Genomic DNA, 19,782 nt, shown 5'->3' on the forward strand with positions numbered 1-19,782 from the left:
TGACTACTTACTACTAGTAGGGAAGTTTAACTTCCTTCTTAACTTCTACTCCTTCCATTTATCCTTGCTTGACTCCCTCCCTCCCTCCTTCCCTACCCCAATCCCTCTCTCTCTTTTACTCCATCACTTCCTCTCTCGCCTCCCTCCCTCTTTCTCTTCATCCATTTAGCCGTTTCTCCTTCTTTATCTCTCTTCTTACCTCTTTATCTCCCACTACCCCTTCCCTCTATCCTTCCCTCCCTCCCTATCACACGTCCTCCCTCCTTCCTTACCTCTCTTCCTTCCCCCTTTCTCCAGCTCTCTCTTTCAGTTTCCTTACCTGCCGCTTTCCCAGCCTTCCTTCCTTTTTTCTTTCCATATTTCTTCTTTTCCGTCCTTATTGGATCCCTGTTCCCTCCTTGCCTCTTTCTCCCCGACCTTGCCTTTCTCTCTCGTACCTTGCCGCTCTCTCTCCTACCTTGCCTTTCTCTCTCCTACCTTGCCGCTCTCTCTCTCTCCTACATTGCCTTTCTCTCCCCTTCCTTGCCTCTCTCTCTCTCTCTCTCTCTCTCTCTCTCTCTCTCTCTCTCTCTCTCTCTCTCTCTCTCTCTCTCTCTCTCTCTCTCTCTCTCTCTCTCTCTCTCTCTCTCTCCCTCTCTCCCCTACCTTGCCTCTCTCTCTTACTTTGTCTTTCTCTCTCCTACTTTGTCTTTCTCTCTCCTACTATGCCTCTCTCTCTCCTACTATGCCTCTCTCCCCTTCCTTGCCTCTCCCTCACTGCTACATGCAGGGATCACTTTCACTGCCTGGCCCCGTCCACAGGACCTCTCACGTCCGGCAGCTCTCACACCCTCACCCTCGGGGCGTCTTCTGCGACCCAATGAGTCTAACCCATATTCAGCGTTACGCCATGCTCCGGACACACCCAAGACGCCAGAGACACACCCAAGACGCCAGAGACACACCCCCAAGACGCCAGAGACACACCCCCAAGACGCCGGAGACACACCCAAGACGCCAGAGACACACCCAAGACGCCGGAGACACACCCAAGACGCCGGAGACACCCCCAAGACGCCGGAGACACATCCAAGACGCCAGAGACACCCCCAAGACGCCGGAGACACCCCTAAGACGCTGGAGACACATCTAAGACGACGGAGACTCCCCCAAGACGCCGGAGACACACCCAAGACGCCGGAGACACACCCAAGACGCCGGAGACACATCCAAGACGCCGGAGACACCCCCAAGACGCCGGAGACACACCCAAGACGCCGGAGACACATCCAAGACGCCGGAGACACCCCCAAGACGCCGGAGACACCCCCAAGACGCCGGAGACACCCCCAAGACGCCGGAGACACATCCAAGACGCCGGAGACACCCCCAAGACGCCGGAGACACACCCAAGACGCCGGAGACACATCCGAGACGCCGGAGACACCCCCAAGACGCCGGAGACACCCCCAAGACGCCGGAGATACACCCAAGACGATAGAGACACACCCAAGACGATAGAGACACACCCAAGACGCCGGAGACACCCCCAAGGCGATAGAGACACACCCAAGACGCCAGAGACACACCCCCAAGACGCCAGAGACACACCCAAGACGCCAGAGACACACCCAAGACGCCAGAGACACACCCAAGACACACACACACACCTAAGATTGTAAATCTTAGGCCACGTGGGTGGTAGAAAATAATAATACAAAATTGTTCAGAAGCAAATTACAACTATTACTTAACCTATACCGTTGATAGGTTAAGTAATAATTGTAAATAAGAAGCAATAAGATGCTTTCCTTAACATACTAAGAAGGTTAGGTGAGGTCGGTGTTTTCTATGAAGCTTTTCAAGGTAAACTAAAATATTCACAATCAATTAGTATGTCACATATGCACTTATTAAATAAGCCAATATTGACTAAAGCAAGTGCGAGAACGGGTTGAGAGATCCCTGCATCCTTGCTACTTGGCAGAGGCACATTGGGTAAGAGTGAATAGGACCTTATACCTAGTTAACCCCTCGCTGTCCGACCTATTCCAGGTTCTGCAGGCTTGGCGCGCGATCCATCATACACAGTAGTAGATCCAGCAGAACCTCCTCTTCCTTGACTGTCAAGGGCGATCTTATCTCCTCCGCACTCAAGATTGACGTCTTTTCACCTGACGTCTCTTCTGACGTCTTCGTGTATTACCATGTTGCGTCGCAACCTTCTTCTTTGTTTGTGCCCCTGGCCTGTGCTTGCTGTCCGCAGTTCTCAGGTGTTGCTCAGCGCTCAGCAAGTCGTAGGTGGCTGGTCACCACCGGCCGGAGTCTTCCCACACTTCCTTTGTGAGATAGTCTCCATTTTCTGTTGGTTCGGATGCTTCGTTTTCTGTGTTGTATATGATCAGGTCCTTGCGGTAACTAGAGTAATCCTTGACGCCTGACAAGTTACCGAGAAGCTTCCCAAAGATGGTGTACATCTTTGATGTACGGTGTACTCACCCTCTCCAGTATGTATTTTACCCTTCACAAAAGGCGTGTCAACATCAATCCCTCTTACTTCCGTCAGAAAATGTAATCTTCACCTTGAGTCGAGTCTCACTATCTGGCGGTACAAAACTTTTGCTCACCATGTAAACTGTCGCTCCAAAATCACAAAACACTCCTTCCTTAAAGCTACTGATGACTCCGCTAGCAACGTTCAGAATATCATTCCTTCTAGTGGACACTCACATAATCGTACTCATCTTCACGTCAGTAGTACGACGTCCGCTTTACCTACACTCGTAATGTTGCACTTCATTTTTTCTTACCTGCTAGGTCCTGATCGGTAGTTGATGACTTAGACTGCGAATCTTGAGCTTCGTTAACTGCACCTCGAGTAAGCATCCTGGCATCCTAGCCCAGTGGTCAGGGGCATATGACATGTTCTTGTTCCACCACACTTGTCGCTCCTTGCGATACACTCTGATAGCTAGATCACATGATCAGGTCCGGATAATCAGGTCTGGATGATCAAGTCTGGATGATCAGGTCCGGGTGATCAGGGCCTGGGTATGCATATCGAAATGTCAAGACACACAAGCCTGGAAACCCACTTCGGCCAATCATCAGCCAGATACCCACACCCACGTACTGACTGGCGAAGTGACTCAACGGCTTGCTGACTCCTCCTAAGCAACAGGGCTCCATTAAGGAACATATAATCTCTTCCCACAACCAGATAATCACCAGAGAAATCTTAACAAACAACACAGAAATCATCGATAGATATAGCGACAGCAGGCGGCTTGACATCTGCGAGGCACTACACATCAAGAAGGCAACACCAGCAATCAACAGCCAATTAATGCACAACTATATTCTACCCACTTCAAGACTCCGTACCAATATAGAAGCATCAAGAGGATATATGGGCCAATAGGCCCTTTGCAGTTACTTCCATTCTTCCCTCTCATTTATCCAATTTATACCTATTGCTCCGTGTTCTGTCTTGTGTTGAAAGTTTGTTCACCTCATCCAAAACTGTTGCAACATATCACCTCACCCTAATGCGAGTATATAAGACAAACTGTTTAAAACGTTAGCATAGCAAAACTCTGTTTTCAGGTTACAGTTGTGTGTGTGTAAAACTAAAGTCTTTGAAAATGTAATAAGTTATTAAGAAACGCGTTCAAGCGTCGCGTCAGACTAGAAATAAAAATGAATTTTGGAGAATTGATTTTTCAATTACCATCGACAGTAAAGAGAAACATAAGAAATATTGAGAAAATTTGTGTTAGAAATATTAATGTTTCTTTTTCAGTCATATTTAGCAACACATTTTTACAAGAAAGACTGCTACCAATATATATATATATATATATATATATATATATATATATATATATATATATATATATATATATATATATATATATATATATATATATATATATATATATATATATACCTCACCAGATGGGAATATTCCCCGCCTCCCTGATGACTGACTCGTGTCTACTTCTGCCGACCTTGACAAATCAGAGTGTTCCCGGCTTCGAGCTCGTGGTGACTGGCACATTGTTCGCAGTCAACGCTTGACTGGCGTGCCTGGCGTGACACTTCCGGCCACACCCGAAACTGTCCGTGTGGCGCGGCCGAACAATGGCTAGTCTTAAAGGACACGCAAGCCAACAGTGCTTTGTAAACTTGACACTGGCAAGTGGGTCTTATTATCCAGTGTAGACCAGTCACGCAGACCATCGCCTCCCTGACATCGTCTCATAAGCGCCACCCTGACAACATCACCCACCATTACCTCCCCTGACATCACCTCATAATCTCCACCATGACAAAATAACGGATCTTCGCCATCCAGACGTCACTCATCTTTATATGAATAAGACTGTATGAATGTATTTCTGCCATATTTAAAAAAAATATCTTAGGCGAAACATTGTTTACTAATTGTCTCACCTCAATAACCTTCACCTCACCTCCAATAATTCTCTCCAGGTTAGGCAACACCTATTTTTGGCGTGATGGACACCGGCCAACATAACTATTGTACAGTAATAAATGGCTAACAGATACACTCCATTCATTAGTGTTTGAGGTTGTCGGTCCGCGGTTATAAGAGCCTCTCGTAAGACGATATGACAAGGGGCGTCGACGCCGATAGTGAAAGTGGGGTTGGTATTTCTTCTGCGGGACAGAGAGCGGGAATCCCGAAGGAACCAGACCGAAACAGACCCATTACACACCTTGATAATGGTCCAGAACAGACCGAAACGTCCTCGTTTCTTCATTTTCTGATATATGTTATTTGGTCATCATATCTTTAGTCACGTTACTTTGACTCATCGTCTGCAGACCAAAGCGACTGCTGTCTCTTAGAACAGGTTAATAAAAGTGTCAGAAACCCGTTTATGGAGAAACGTTCAAACATGTTAAGTTTCATATATGTTACAAAGTCAACTATAAATATGAAGGCAAATTAAGGACCAGCTGACTGATGGAAGAAACACGAGAGACCCACATTAATGAGAAGTCGAAACTCATAAGTCGCTTACGAACACATTTTAAATATGAACGTTTTAGAAACAATTTCCCACCGTTAGTCTTAACCACCACATCGCTGCTGCTTTACACTGATGACATTAGACTTGAGAGGGAAACGGCTATAATCTCTCCTGTTGTTCCGCTGTTACGGGGGGGGGGGGTGTCCTTCTCAAGGTTACGCTGAGAATGGAATGAAAATAAGATGGAAGTGACCACGATTACCGTCAAGTTCTCCCAGTGTTGACTAAGTGTCAAGACCAAATGGTTGCTGCTTATGAAATATTTATTAAGAATGCCAAGAATGTTCTCTGAATAAATGTATTTCAGTTATAAAGGAATATTGCTAATTAATATTAAAAAAATTCCTGAAAAACTATTTAAATTATTTAAAGTCAAGAGAACGTCACAAAAGAGCATAAAAATGAATAATTAGTAAAGTAAAAACCTATTTCATGAAAATAGACAAAGTGAATATTCAATATTTAATGACCTGAAATGGAACACACACTGCATAGTTAACTACTTCACTACTTCAGGTCACACTACATCAGGTCGTACTACTTCAGGTCACACTACTTCAGGTCCCACTACTTCGATCGTCACCCCCACCACTAGTCACCTGTCTATGTCTTATACATAGACATGAGACTCAACTTCGGCACCCATATACAACACATTCAAGTCTCAAAAAGTCGTTCTTGAAAGTCTCAAGAACGGCCGGTATACTCTCTAAAATAAGATATGATGTTTAAAATCTGCTCCCTGTCATTATACTACGCGCTAATCTATCCCTATCGTACATACGGTATGTGTACATCGTGTTCAACAACTGCAAACTACCTCAGGCCCATCATGTCAGCAAAAATCTGCTATCAGAACAGTAACAAACTCTACTTTCAGACAACACTCAGCACCTGTGTGTAAAGCCCTAAACAAGCTAAACATAAATTCACTTCATACATTCTCTTGTGCCTTTTACATGTACAAAACCTTGTTCTTAAATGCAATTTCTGATCTGAAACTCTTTCTTAACAGATGTAATAGAACCCATAATCACCACACCAAAAATAAATATCTCTTTAATATTCCCAAGAGCTAATCAACATTTGTGTAAACACTGTCCCCAAATAAAGGGACCTAGTCTATGGAACTCACTCCCTAAGGAATTGAAAAGCTGTCCAACCCATTATCCAAAAGTAAAACCATAAAGGACCTAATTTAAACCTCATAGTTTCCTAGTGCTTCAAACTCACACTGTATCTAGTGCTCGCCAATCCCCCAATATATGTGCCTAAGCCATACAACTTTATCATTGCAAAATAATTTGATGTTGCCATTAATATGGAAATTAGTTAAGACATTTTTTAAGTCTCAAAATTACCTTAACATTTATACAGTACTGTAATTAACTAAAACATGTCAGCAATTAGTGAGAAAAAAAGGTATTATGATAATACTGTAATTTTGTAGCAAAAATAAGCCTTGTCTTTAATGTGCAGTATCTCTGCAGTTTTTGTATTTATAAATGAGTGTGGGTGAATGACTTTTAAAATCCTTAAAAGCAGGTTAGGGACTGGATAATTATTTTCTGGTATAGCATACGTTGTTTCTTTGACGTTTGAACATCTTCTGGTACTGTATTTGAGCAGTACATAGAATTGTGTTGTGTATTATTAGGTCATCTTATATCTTTCATCTTATATTCATGGTTGTTATACTGAATACATTTTACTAAAATTTACCTAGAAATAACCCTCAAATTATGCTACAATGTACCTGTTGATAATCCTCAAATTATGCTACAATGTACCTGTTGATAATCCTCAAATTATGCTACAATGTACCTGTTGATAATCCTCAAATTATGCTACAATGTACCTGTTGATAATCCTCAAATTTTACTATAAAGTACCTCCTAATCTTCTTAATATTTTCTTGCAATGTTCCTGTTAACGTTTTTCAATTTTGTTACAAATTACCTAATTAAAATTATCTGTTAGATTAAGGACCTGCCCGAAACGCTATGCGTGTCAGTGGCTTTACAAGAACGTAAAACATCAATACGATGTCCTCTCATAAACCCAATATACCTTCTTGTATATAAATAAATAAATAATACTCTCCTCCCGGTGCCTTTGTTTACAATGGCGTTCTCCTTTCCCCAAGCTCGTCACCTTTAGGTACAAAATTTATCCAGAAGAGTAAGGAGGGTTTTGTGCAATATCATATTGTTATTGAATGTAAAATTAATTTAGATAATTACTTCTATTGTGATACCAGCTCTTAGACTGGAGTACGTTTAGTGTAACATTAGTTAGATGAATTTGAGATCGACGTGTAGCCGATCCAGAGTACCATACCCCATTCCCTGTAATCTTTTTATGACTAACTAATGTATTTATTTGTCACTTAAATTAGTGCAAATTAACAACAGTTTATGGATATTATATTAGAGTTTTTATATTTGATGTGGGAATTTCCCACACTGCATCATTTGCTCTGTGCGGGTGTTGAGGACACAGTCATCAGCAAACAGGAAGTCTCAAATGACAATTTCCTTCACCTTTGTAACGGCCAGCAGGCGTATTATCAGGTCTGGTGTAAGGGACCAGGGCGGTCTGGACCGTCTGGTGTAAGGGACCCGGGCAAGATGACTGTCAAGTGCATCATCATCTAACATAGCCTTGCCTGCCTTACCTGCCATGTCTGCCATGTCTGCCTTGCCTGCCTTGTCTGCCTTGTCTGCCTTGCCTGCCTTGACCTGACAGGTGATCGATATCCATCATTTGATTCGCAGTATATTAAAGTTTCTCTCGTTACGAGAGCAACTATGATTCAGGGCTACGCGGGCTGGAGCGTTTGATGACTCTGCCTCATAATCCGGGTGCGTCATCTTGCCTACACCAGATCCCTCACAGACGGGGTCATCAACGGGACATGATAGTCGTGTCCACTTGACAAGCGTTCAGCCGTCAACTGCTCACTGCGAACTGAAAAGTCTCACGGACGTTGTGACCTTCAGGGCGTGTCCGGTGACCATGACTAATATGAGCCATTAACGCAAATAGTAATGATCCTGTGTCCTGTGCGCGCGTGCTTGGCTCGGGCTGGCTATTGTTAGCTGGTTAGTGACCATGACCGCCGCACCCAACCTGGAAAATCCTAATGGGTGTATTTTGTTATTAAATAAATGTTTCGAAGAAGACTACGCCACTGATACCAAACTTAGATTAATTAGCAGACAATTAAATTGAAATGAACAACATTTTTTACATCAATTTCAAATCTACTTTTACTTGGGAAGATGGTTTGGTATTGATCTGAATGCCTATATCAGCCGCCTATGGGTTATTACAGCCGCCGCATACGTTTGTTGACCAAGCAGCGTTAAGGTAACTTTAGTCTCGAACATGATTTTAGAGTAAATTCATCGAGAGGGCTCGTACACCTTTCTAGGTGTACGTGTGCTGTGTTCCATGGGAAGAACTGGACGCTGTGCACAAAGCGGACTCTTGTTAATATAAGAAATATTGTAATAAACAACCTATGTTACAAACTATAAAAGCTGTTTTTAAGAGGTTGGAAGTAAATGTAATATTATTCTTGTTAAAACTGTCTTTATAATTTTATATAATTGTAGGATGAGAATGCTTCTCAATTTTTCTCAATGACCTAGACATCGAAACGTTTATCCAAAACTAGAGTGATGTAGTGTTTACAGAGTGGGTGAGAAAGCAAACTTTGGGAAACTGCACCATTTAAACATGACCCTATGGTGCGCGCCGTGCTATTTAGATCGAGAAGAGCGTCATCTTATGGCCAATTTCGTGTACTGGGCCTGTGGTTCTGTATACTGCTAGAAATATTTAAACTGATTCATTTTAATATAATCTAACACAAATAAGTGTCACATACTATAACCTAACGTAACTAAACAGAGCGTGAAGTGATCCTAACACAACCTAACTGAGCTTAATGTTATTGTAGTCTAAGCTGGCCATACCGACCCTCGTGTACTCCCACACTGAAGGGGGCCGGTGGCTGTGTGGATAGCACGCTAGTCTACCAGGCCCTGATGATACTAGTCTACAGTCCCTGATGATACAAGTCTACAGGCCCTGATGATACTAGTCTACAGTCCCTGATGATACTAGTCTACAGTCCCTGATGATACAAGTCTACAGGCCCTGATGACACAAGTCTACAGTCCCTGATGATACTAGTCTACAGTCCCTGATGATACAAGTCTACAGGCCCTGATGACACAAGTCTACAGTCCCTGATGATACTAGTCTACAGTCCCTGATGATACAAGTCTACAGGCCCTGATGACACAAGTCTACAGTCCCTGATGATACTAGTCTACAGTCCCTGATGATACAAGTCTACAGGCCCTGATGACACAAGTCTACAGTCCCTGATGATACTAGTCTACAGTCCCTGATGATACAAGTCTACAGGCCCTGATGACACAAGTCTACAGGCCCTGATGATACAAGTCTACAGGCCCTGATGATACAAGTCTACAGGCCCTGATGATACAAGTCTACAGGCCCTGATGACACAAGTCTACAGGCCCTGATGATACAAGTCTACAGGCCCTGATGACACAAGTCTACAGGCCCTGATGACACAAGTCTACAGGCCCTGATGACACAAGTCTACAGGCCCTGATGACACAAGTCTACAGGCCCTGATGACACAAGTCTATTAATTTATTAGTAATATCATCAGTGTATCTCATGTTTTAGATAACGTGATATTGTGTCTTCAATTGACTTATTGACTTCAATTGACAAACCCACATTAGCGGGCCTGCTGCAGACTTGAGACTCCTGCACAATATTCCAGGAGCAAATAAATATTAAAAAAAATGGATTCTCTGAAGCATTCGCCGAAAACCCACAGGAAACGGTCGCAAGGGCCGGGAATTTGTTTCACACTGAATAAATGATTGGTTCTTGCTGGGTGGGTGGTGGCGGGAGGCACGCCCTAATTGGGCGGAGTGCAGGGACAGGAGCAGGGTTGAGGGACGACACAAGGGCGGAGTGCAGGGACAGGAGCAGGGTTGAGGGACGACACAAGGGTGAGCCCTAACGGCCACCACCGCGTCCAAGTTCCTACTCAAGATAATACATTAAGTGTTATGCTACTTTACTTCAACTCTGTTTTATGGAAATTTTTGAACATACATATGCACTGATGACACTTCTCTTATATCTCTCAGCTGTCAGTACATTCAGAGAGAGAGAGAGAGAGAGAGACTTGGAAAGATATAGAACTTAGAACTTGGAGATCCGCCTTAATTGTTTTACACTCCTCCAATAGTCTTTTTCTCGATAATGTGGTTGAACAAGCTTCATAAATGAAATGGTAAAATGGAAATATTTTTTTATAACGGTTAATAACAGACTAGATTAAAATTTCCTCTATTTTATTCCAGAATTTGTGACAAGGGCAGTTAAAGGTTAGCTGGCTATCTGGCTCTTGATCACTTGGTCATCCTTTTTTTTTTTTTTTTTTGAGATATATACAAGAGTTGTTACATTCTTGTACAGCCACTAGTACGCGCCTTTAATCTTCACTTGCCGAATCCTGAAAGAATGAAGCAGAACAACACGTTATACACTCTATTGTCATGCTGAACAGACATCTTAGCTTTTCATGGCATACACAACGATGGAAAGTAATGGAAGACTTACCGATCGGGCCCAGGCCTCCATAACCGCCAAGACCACCTGCAGGGACACGAGCACCACATTATATAATCCAACAATGTTGTCTGAAGGTATGTCAAAACGCTCATAGTGCAATAAGGCAAGTTAGTTGCTGATGACTAGTGCTTGCATATATTTGTAAATATTAACTATAAATATTTGCTTTTGTTATTTCTGGAAATGAAATTAGTGTTTTTACTTACCATATCCTCCTCCGTATCCACCATAACCTCCATATCCACCATAGCCTCCATATCCACCATAGCTTCCATATCCACCATAGCCCCCATATCCACCATAACCACCCAGACCTCCAAATCCGCCAAGACCGCCAAATCCACCGAGGCCGCCTAATCCGCCCAAGCCTGCAATAATGCCCCCGCAGCAAACACCAACCATCATTGCCACCACCACCGCTGTTGACAGGACCCTCTGGAATAAAAACACGATGGGTATTATTTTTCGAGACAATCACTTACTGCCTTACAATTTCAATAATAGTTGAACACACCCACAAATGCTATAATGTTTCTTGTGTTAATGACCATAGCTGTAACTGCTTCTTGGTGGTGGAGGAGCTGAGACCGAATGTTGAATAAGGAAGGTCTTCAAGAGCTTATATAGGCAAGGAGCGGCGTGCTGCAGACCGCAGCATTCAGGATATGCATCTTGCATAATGGTCTGTTGTTTGTGTCAAGAAACATGAAAGGTGAGTAACAGAAATATATAAATATAAATGTATAAAACTACATTCAAGCATGAAGGCCAATGCACATGGGTTGTCCCGTTGTTTACACATGACAAAGCTTTTTTTTATAACCAAGTTGTTGAAAAAGTTTAGATTTCTTACGAGAGGCTTTCGTCTTAGGCAGGGAAAATAAAATATCGACTCTTCTGAAATTTCGTTTACTGTTTTGATTATATAATCCATACACAGAGAAATCACAATAGTAGCGTGATATATAACGTGATATATAAATGAACAAACACACAAGGGCCTTGATGAGGGTTCGAACATATGCGCTGGATGTTCCAGACGCGCTCTAGTCAACTGTACCACGACACGGATAAGAATTGCAACCTGGAGTGCAATTACCCTCATGAGGATTCTGAGGCTTCCACTGAAGCCTATCCGGGTTTTCACACAATTTCCCCATGAACTCGGGCTCTGTCAAGCAAATAGTTCTACCTCTGACTGTTACTTACTATTATATACTATTACTGTATAGACATACTTTTTACTATTGAGAGTTACTGTAACTCACATACAAGCATAAGTGTTCATAAATGATATTTATGAACATTTATATACATTCAGTCCATTTTACCATTTCATTTATGAGTGTTACTCACATACTATTTTGTGAAAGTTACTGTAATAGACATACTATTTCTATATGCTTCAATACACAGAGAAATACAAAGATGAAGATTCGAACCTATGAGTTGGATGCTCCCATGAGAACATGTTGTGAATTCGTACATTATATAATCATTCAAAACTTACAAACTTGTTTTTAATTGTACAGATATTAGTAAATACAAAGTCTAACACGCACATACATATTAGTCTATGTGTGTCCCCTAACTCCCCTTGCCACTTCGTGGGGGTATAGGGTGTTTATGTAGCTTCAGGGCACGCTTAGGAGCTACAATAAAACTAATGCCAAAGGCAAAGAATATGACAAGGGTCTGTGAATCATATTCCAGCCTCCCAGTCTGGAGTTCAAGGCCGGAGGTTTTCAGTGACTTACCTTGCCGGCAGCTTCAAGGGCGAGCGATGCACTCCGCTGGTAACGTCGAGAAGGAACCTTGCCTCCTCATCTGAGATCTTTTCAACACCCTCAATACCATTCTTCAGCATCTGAAGGATGAGAAATTTTCTCCCTCTCCCACTTCTGCTTTCACTTTATATTTAGCATGGATGACCAATTTCAGCTCTGAGTCTCTCGTTTCGCTCAATATTTGTTTCCTAGTGCCACATTAAAAAAAAAAAAAAATTATACTTGTGACGTCAGTTTCTGCACAAATCACGGAATATTTAGAGAATGCTGTTCTATTCCGATTGTTCTCTGAACGCGAATGAGTATATTCCTAAGGCGTCACAATATTTGAGGATAACATAGCTTTTACAGTTTTACCGAACGCTCCCAGTGAGAGCATGATAATGCTCTCTGTCGTGTACTGGGCCCGAGGAACGTACAAACTCTCCCTTGTTTATTTTTTAATCAAGACTATAGTTCAGTATGAATGGTACATAATTGAAACTGCGATCTAAGAGGTTTTATCCTACATCAATACATCAACTCATCTGAAGCTTGTCCCTAAAATTTGTATATTTATTGTGTTAATTATTAGATTTTTAGTCAGATAAAGTTTATTTAATGGTAAGTTAAGAATCATGTTAGGTAGAGGATGAAGCTGGAACCAACTGTGTACTAGAGGCTTTATCAAATAGAGTGAACATGTTCCAAATACGAGTCAGCGTAAGAGTAAGTGATCACTGACGAGCTGAAGTTCTTGAAATGGTTGGTGGGGATCTGTCAGCACATTGGCTTTATTCATCAAACGCCAAATGGAAGTCACTGATGTACTGATCAGCCCCGACCAGAATGAGTCCAGACTAGATATGAGGCGTCTCGCGCATGGTTCTCCTCCTGGTACAGACGTCAAGTGAAGACAGAGAGGAGGGCATTCAGGAGAATGATGACCAAAGCACACATCAGAAAATGAAGAAACGATGACGTTTCGGTCCGTCCTGGACCATTGATAACCGAAACGTCGTCGCTTCTTCATTTTAAAAATATCTATCAAGAAGCTTTCAAAGTTTTATATGACAGAGTGCTGAGTAGACGGGACACCACGAGCGTAGCTCTCATCCTGTAACTACACTTAGGTAATTACACACACACACACACACACACACACACACACACACACACACACACACACACACACACACACACACACACACACACACACACACACACACACACACACACACACACACACACACACGCACACACACACGCACGCACGCACACACACACACACACACACACACACACACACACACACACACACACACACACACACACACACACACACACACACACACACACACACACACACATATACACACAATTCTATATTCCAGATTATTAGATTTGAAATGAAACATTCCCAATACGGTTAAAGTGCAGACTTATAGGTCGTTGTTATTGAACATTGTTAATTTACATATTATGCTGCGGCCATGAGATACTATTATAAAGTTATGTTGATGTGTTATAATAAGCATCTACTTAATAACTCCAATGTAAATGTCGGCTGCCACTGGATTTGCATTTACAGTCAATTGCTATTGTCCCTTGAAAAGGAGGAAAAATGTAGTGTCGCTGTCTATAAACCAAGCCATTGTGAGTCTGAAAAATCAGTATAAATCGATCAGAGATATTTCCAATACGTGGGTGTGTCAAAATCAACTGAGTTGTGTACTGTTAAGAAGCAAGAGCCTACCGGTTAGTTTAGCAGCAGCAAACGAGCTAGTATACCACACATGACTACTGTAGTGGAATGCTGAAAAATACTTGAAGTTATTACCGACAAACGGGATTAAGCGCCAAAAGAAATAGTCCATATCTCGATAGCCAGAAATGCTGTCCATTTTTTGTTGCTTCAAGAATGTACTTTCATGTTAGCATAGTTAAATGAATTTAAGCCATTGACATTTGGAATGACAAAACAATGATACCGTTTTCTGAAATTGCAATTGCACAGTAATCGACCCGAATCGATTATTTATATTGCAAAAAATATTAAAGATATCGTGGTCATGTTCATGTACGTTTAAGTTAATGACAGGAAGGTAGTAAGAAGAGGCTAAACAATTAACACTTGTGAAGCAATTAAAATTGTTCAATCATTAAATTAATATCATTATAATTTTCGTGTAGGATATTGTCATTCGTCACAATCGAGCAGGTCGGTGAGGACATCTTTCTGATCTCCGTCCTGTGACTCAGCAGCTGCACCTTCACGTTCAACAAGAAAAACTTCTGGATATATTTTATGTGTTTATGTTGATATGTATGGCAGGTCTCTGAGGTCGTCATGTTCAAGTTTCCTGGTGGCGGGATACTCAACACTCCTGGTCGTGGCGGCGTGATGTGGTTGAGTATACAGGATTGGCTTCCTGGTGGCGGGATACTCAACACTCGTGGCGGCGTGATGCGGTTGAGTATACAGGGTTGACTTCCTGGTGGCGGGATACTCAACACTCCTGGTCGTGGCGGCGTGATGTGGTTGTGTATATAGGATTGGCGGAGTACGCTGGTACACTCAAGTTGGTTTTGGGTGAGATGGTACTGAGTCACGTATATTCGTAAGCGCCTCACTTTCAATTGTGAAAATAAATTGTTTTTAACTGCGAGTAGATCATGAACGCTCGCCAAGATATAGGCACAGATGTGCTAGAGGTGACCATAAAGAGACGATTTCACCAACTTAACCTCAGAGGATTCACTGCAAGATGCACACCACTGGTAAGTCTAATGATCAGAACGACCACGTTACAATTTGCTACAAAGTTCATAATAACAAATGTTTTGAAACGAAGTCTTATTACAGAGGTTAATACAACCTATAGGAGAGTGCTGGAAAGAAGAACCTGTGGAACAAGGAAGGAACCTGCCATGATCCAAGGGAAACATGATGGCGGCAGTATTTTGACTGCGGCTTTAATGCCAGCCAAAGGAACTGGTTCACTTGTTTTTATTGATGATCTGATTGCCGATGGCAGCATCAGAATGATTCTGAAGTGTATAGCAGCATTGTGTTTTCCCAAATTTGACCAAATATCTCAAAACTCCATGCAACAAGACAATGACCCCAAACATGGTGCTAAAGCAACCAAGGATCTTTTCGGGGTTGAAGACAAGTAGAAACTGAAGATGACTACAGTACAGGCCCGGCAAAGCCTGGTCAGGGAAAACAACTAGCGTCTGGTTATGTCTATGGGTCGCGGAATACAGTTTTGGCATGCAAGGAATTTGCAACTTAATCATATAAATTGGAAACCACAGTAGCGTGGGAACAACAGTTCTTCTGTTCGGAAGATCGTTGAGGTAAGTTCCCACGCAGCAAGTTCCGGGGAAACACAATAACCACGGTGCCACATCGCCCTTTTTTGTGTTCTGGAAACACCAGTCATTTTCCAACAGTCTGGAAAGAAAACGAAGGAAATTATGAGGCGAAAGCCCTCAGCCAGTATGGCTACTTAACACATGGAGAGACAGAAGGAGAAAATAGGAGCTGGGATAGTGGGGAACGGTGTGAAAGAACGATGGTCAACCACTTGACAATCGGGGATCGAACGCTGGTCCCTGCAAGAAGCGAGGTCATCACTCTACCGACCATTCCAAGCTTGCTTTCCCGGTGATGAGTCAAATATTACAGTTCGGGAGTCTACAGAGTGCTTCCGATTATATATGACAACCCGAGCATATTCACCGACCTACGGTATACCAAAGTGGTTCACACAGTCATGTGAGGGAGATATATGATTCGTATCGCTTCGCCTGTGGTTGCAACTTCAGACTTGAGATTAGATAGTCTTAAGAATAGGTAGGTAAGAGAATAGATAGACATGAGAATATATATATATTTGAGAATAGATAGTCATGAAACAAACATATTTAAAATGGAGTGATTAAACATTGGAACAGGGTAGGATCCTAATCATTAGAAAATACAATTATGAAATTAGTATTATTGATTACTTCGTGTTCCTCCGCACAAGTAAATAGCATTGTCAGGTGTGTCATATGTCTCACTTTACAAAGAATCGATGTTGCTTTACCGTAACCGCTCCGGCCACACCCAAATTACACCTCATGAAGGTGTGACCATCGCATGAGGCAGGCGGCGCAGTCAAGGATAACCCTGTTTGTTGGCAACATTTCATCTACATCAAACTTAGGTCATTTAAGACTTTTGCTTGAGGTCTTTTCAAAACCCTGGGAAATGAGTTTATTTAGAACCATGTTAAGATGTGATTGTTGAAATTCAAGATCAAGTTTAGGAATGAAAAGTCGTGATATCATTGAGTACCCTTTTTTCGCCGGGATATTCCTGTGCGGGCTTGAAGCCTCTGGCTGGCCCACTAGGTGTTACTAGTGTCTCATTCTGCGTTGAGCACTGATGCCCAGAGAGGTCCAGATAGTGTTGATATGCTTCAAATAAAGTTTTATAATGTAATATTTTTTCGTTGCAGCAAAGATATTTCCTCTGTTCTTTCTATAAATATATTAGTCAAATTATAATAGATAACAAAGAAAATATATTTATGTCCATTATATGCATTAGTTATTATAAAATAATGTTCTGAATACATTCACATCAACAACATAACTAGTGAAACATATTATCCGGATAATTTTATATCTTGATGACTTTTTGCTAGCACGTATAATACAAACATGCATGAGTATAAATACACTTTGATCATTGACTAGTTTTATCTGAGGAATTAACAAATCTTTCAAAAACTGTAAAATATATGCTCAAAAATATATTAACTCAAAACTTTTTAAGATACCTTGTGGTATTTATTTTCAGAATGGCATGTGATGAGAAGGCTCAAGCACTCAATATAAACATTCTTAGTTACACAACACGTAATGTTGTGTAACTAAGAATAATATTGTTACACAACACATATTATCTGAAAATAATGTTGAATAATATTTCCATAATACCAACATCTGGCAAGCAGTTTCAGTTCACTAATGCAATATGCGAACATCATAAAGTCAGCGTGTTCAGGTCCTATACACTATGAATTATCCAAATACTTACAATTTTCTTCTGTAATATTTAGGTCTTTTGTTTCTGACTGCGACCTCAGCAAGGCCGGCGAAGACCAAGTCCTGAAGGTTACGTCAGACGGGAGGGGCCACGTCCCGGTGCATATAAAGTCCTGGACACCCGCCTCACCCTCACAGTTGTCTGGCATCTCGGCTTCACCTGTTCTCCAGCTATGGTATGAGTTAATAAAAGGCTGTAGTAATATAATAAAATCATTTTGCTTAAAAGGTTCTCGTAAATGTGTGAAATAACAAAAAAATATGCCTTCTTAAGATTTATTAACAGAATTTATTTTATTTCAGCGTTTCCAGGCGTTGATTGTAGTGTTGGCCGTGATGGCCAGCGTTTGCCAGGGTGGATTAATTGGTGGCCTCGGGGGCCTTGGCGGCCTTGGTGGCCTCGGAGGCCTTGGCGGCCTTGGTGGCCTTGGTGGCCATGGTGGCCTCGGTGGTCTTGGTGGCATCGGTGGATATGGAGGTGGTTTGGGCGGATATGGTGCTGGCTTGGATGGTTATGGTGGTTACGGAAGCTATGGTGGAGGGTATAATGGTGGATATGGTAAGCATAAAATCTTTCAGCATAGTTATTAAGCTAAAAACATAATGATTAAGAGTTTTGTTGCTGTCCAAGAAGACTAATAAAAGTGAATGTGGGCACAGGTAAAGTTATTTGGGCTGGAAGAAGAGGTAACTCGCTGTCTGGAATAGCTGTAAAGAGAGGTCAATGGAGATACATAATGTAACTTAAATATGAGGATAGAGATAAGCCAGTTTGACTATATAACACATGGAAGGTATATGAGAGGACAGGTGCTAGGATATGACGCCGAAGGGTTGAAACGATGATCAGCTCTCTTGGACCGTTGGGGAATCATACACAAGCCTGTAGGAAGCGAGGCCTTCGCTCTAGCAACCAGTTCAAGAAGTTCTTGAAGCGGTCGATCAACTTCAAAAATTTCGGGCTGAATGACTAATTAATTTATAAATTGATAAACAAAACATGAAAATAGGTCGGGAGGAAAAGGACTCGTGCTTTGAAAGCTTTAGTCATGAAGAATTAGATACCAAGTGCGGCAGATAGAGGCCTGCGAGATTTTAGGGTGCTGCTTCAAAGTGCCAGTCATTATATACGGTTGAGTAGACGTTGTGGCGAGCGCTGTTTGAAAGGATATTTTGAGATGCATTTGTGGTGTTAAGAAAACAGTTAAATATAGGAAAAAGTCTATGAGGGCTGTAGATCACAAACGTCGGTCTTATCTCATAATGAAGATGATTTGGTCCTATTGAAGGGATGATTAATAAAAGAGAAATATAAATTGGTCTTCGGAAGATAGTCGCTATGACGCGCTTTTATGCTGCTCTGAATGTTTTATTGCATGAGCCAGAGAGCGGTGCCGTTAACTCTACTGACTCCCGGGATAACGTTTCTTACCCCGTGATATTTGCAAGTGTGATAATAATGTGATAACGACTAAATATAACTTTTAAATATTTTGCTCTCATAAGCTTGTATAACCATAATACATTGATCTGATCACTCCACAGGCGGTGAAGGAGGACACACATTCATACTGAGCAAGAGCTACGGTGAGGCACCAACATTGCTTTATGTTCTTTATATAATGATTGTAACAATATCTTTTGCACAACTCCACACGAATGCGTTTGTCAAATCTTTTTATTCATCGCCTGTATTGTCTGCAGGAAGTCACGGAGCCTTCGGCAAAGGCGGCGAACATGGTAAATTTGGCGTGGGCGGACTCGGGGCATTTAACAAAGGCGGATTCAGTAAATTTGGCGCCGGCGGACTCGGTGGGATTGGAAATATTGGTTAGTATGTATTCGTATTTTTGTATTATTTGATTGGAAATATTTTAAACTAGAATAATTATTACCGCGTTAACATGTTATAATATTTATATACTAACAGGTTACGGAAAGTAAGTCAACGGAATCACCTTGTCCTGACGATGGTTAGATGTCTATACCTGTCCTCGTCACGAGGGCTAGAACGTGTTCCTCAGTCCTCGTCACGAGGGCCTGAACGTGCTTCTCAGTCCTCGTAATAAGGGGCAGAACGTGTTCCTCAGTCCTCGTTATTTCTGGAATAAAGCAATTGGAAAGTAATCGGGTTTTCTTATTATCACTGATTTTTAATTCCTTTTTGGACGTTTAACGAT

General features: G+C 41.9%; 3 protein-coding genes across 4 annotated transcripts; 2 read left to right on the top strand and 1 right to left on the bottom strand.

Annotated features, from left to right (window-relative positions):
* Positions 1-10,436: 10,436 nt before the first annotated feature.
* Positions 10,437-11,366, bottom strand: LOC138368740 (claw keratin-like). Of its 2 annotated transcripts, XM_069331460.1 has the most exons (5): positions 11,282-11,366; positions 10,940-11,168; positions 10,722-10,757; positions 10,592-10,614; positions 10,437-10,523 (listed from the first exon to the last, which is right to left on the bottom strand). In XM_069331460.1, exons 1-4 carry the CDS (start codon positions 11,282-11,284, stop codon positions 10,601-10,603), a joined length of 282 nt encoding a protein of 93 aa, XP_069187561.1. In that variant the 5' UTR covers positions 11,285-11,366; the 3' UTR covers positions 10,437-10,523; positions 10,592-10,600. The 2 variants fall into 2 exon arrangements, with proteins under 2 accessions (XP_069187561.1, XP_069187560.1); XM_069331459.1 differs by having other exon boundaries at positions 10,437-10,614.
* A 3,809-nt stretch (positions 11,367-15,175) lies between these two features.
* On the top strand, positions 15,176-15,679 carry LOC123756600 (uncharacterized). The gene has a single exon (XM_045739829.2). It carries the CDS (start codon positions 15,176-15,178, stop codon positions 15,677-15,679), a length of 504 nt encoding a protein of 167 aa, XP_045595785.1.
* Positions 15,680-17,621: 1,942 nt separating this feature from the next.
* LOC123756995 (uncharacterized) lies at positions 17,622-19,729 on the top strand. The gene is made up of 5 exons (XM_045740400.2): positions 17,622-17,778; positions 17,906-18,161; positions 19,148-19,189; positions 19,307-19,432; positions 19,533-19,729. Exons 1-5 carry the CDS (start codon positions 17,776-17,778, stop codon positions 19,544-19,546), a joined length of 441 nt encoding a protein of 146 aa, XP_045596356.1. The 5' UTR covers positions 17,622-17,775; the 3' UTR covers positions 19,547-19,729.
* The last annotated feature ends 53 nt before the right edge of the window (positions 19,730-19,782 follow it).

This window comes from Procambarus clarkii, chromosome 26 (genome assembly GCF_040958095.1).
Source record: "Procambarus clarkii isolate CNS0578487 chromosome 26, FALCON_Pclarkii_2.0, whole genome shotgun sequence".
Classification (NCBI taxonomy): Eukaryota; Metazoa; Arthropoda; class Malacostraca; order Decapoda; family Cambaridae; genus Procambarus; species Procambarus clarkii.

Coding starts and splice junctions, on each gene's coding strand:
- LOC123756600 (XM_045739829.2), top strand. CDS start 15,176: ATGAACGCTCGCCAAGATATAGGCACAGATGTGCTAGAGGTGACCATA.
- LOC138368740 (XM_069331460.1), bottom strand. Junction 10,758..10,939: donor TGGATACGGAGGAGGATATG/GTAAGTAAAAAC, acceptor GTGTCCCTGCAG/GTGGTCTTGGCGGTTATGGA.
- LOC123756995 (XM_045740400.2), top strand. Junction 18,162..19,147: donor AGGGTATAATGGTGGATATG/GTAAGCATAAAA, acceptor ATCACTCCACAG/GCGGTGAAGGAGGACACACA. Junction 19,190..19,306: donor CATACTGAGCAAGAGCTACG/GTGAGGCACCAA, acceptor TATTGTCTGCAG/GAAGTCACGGAGCCTTCGGC.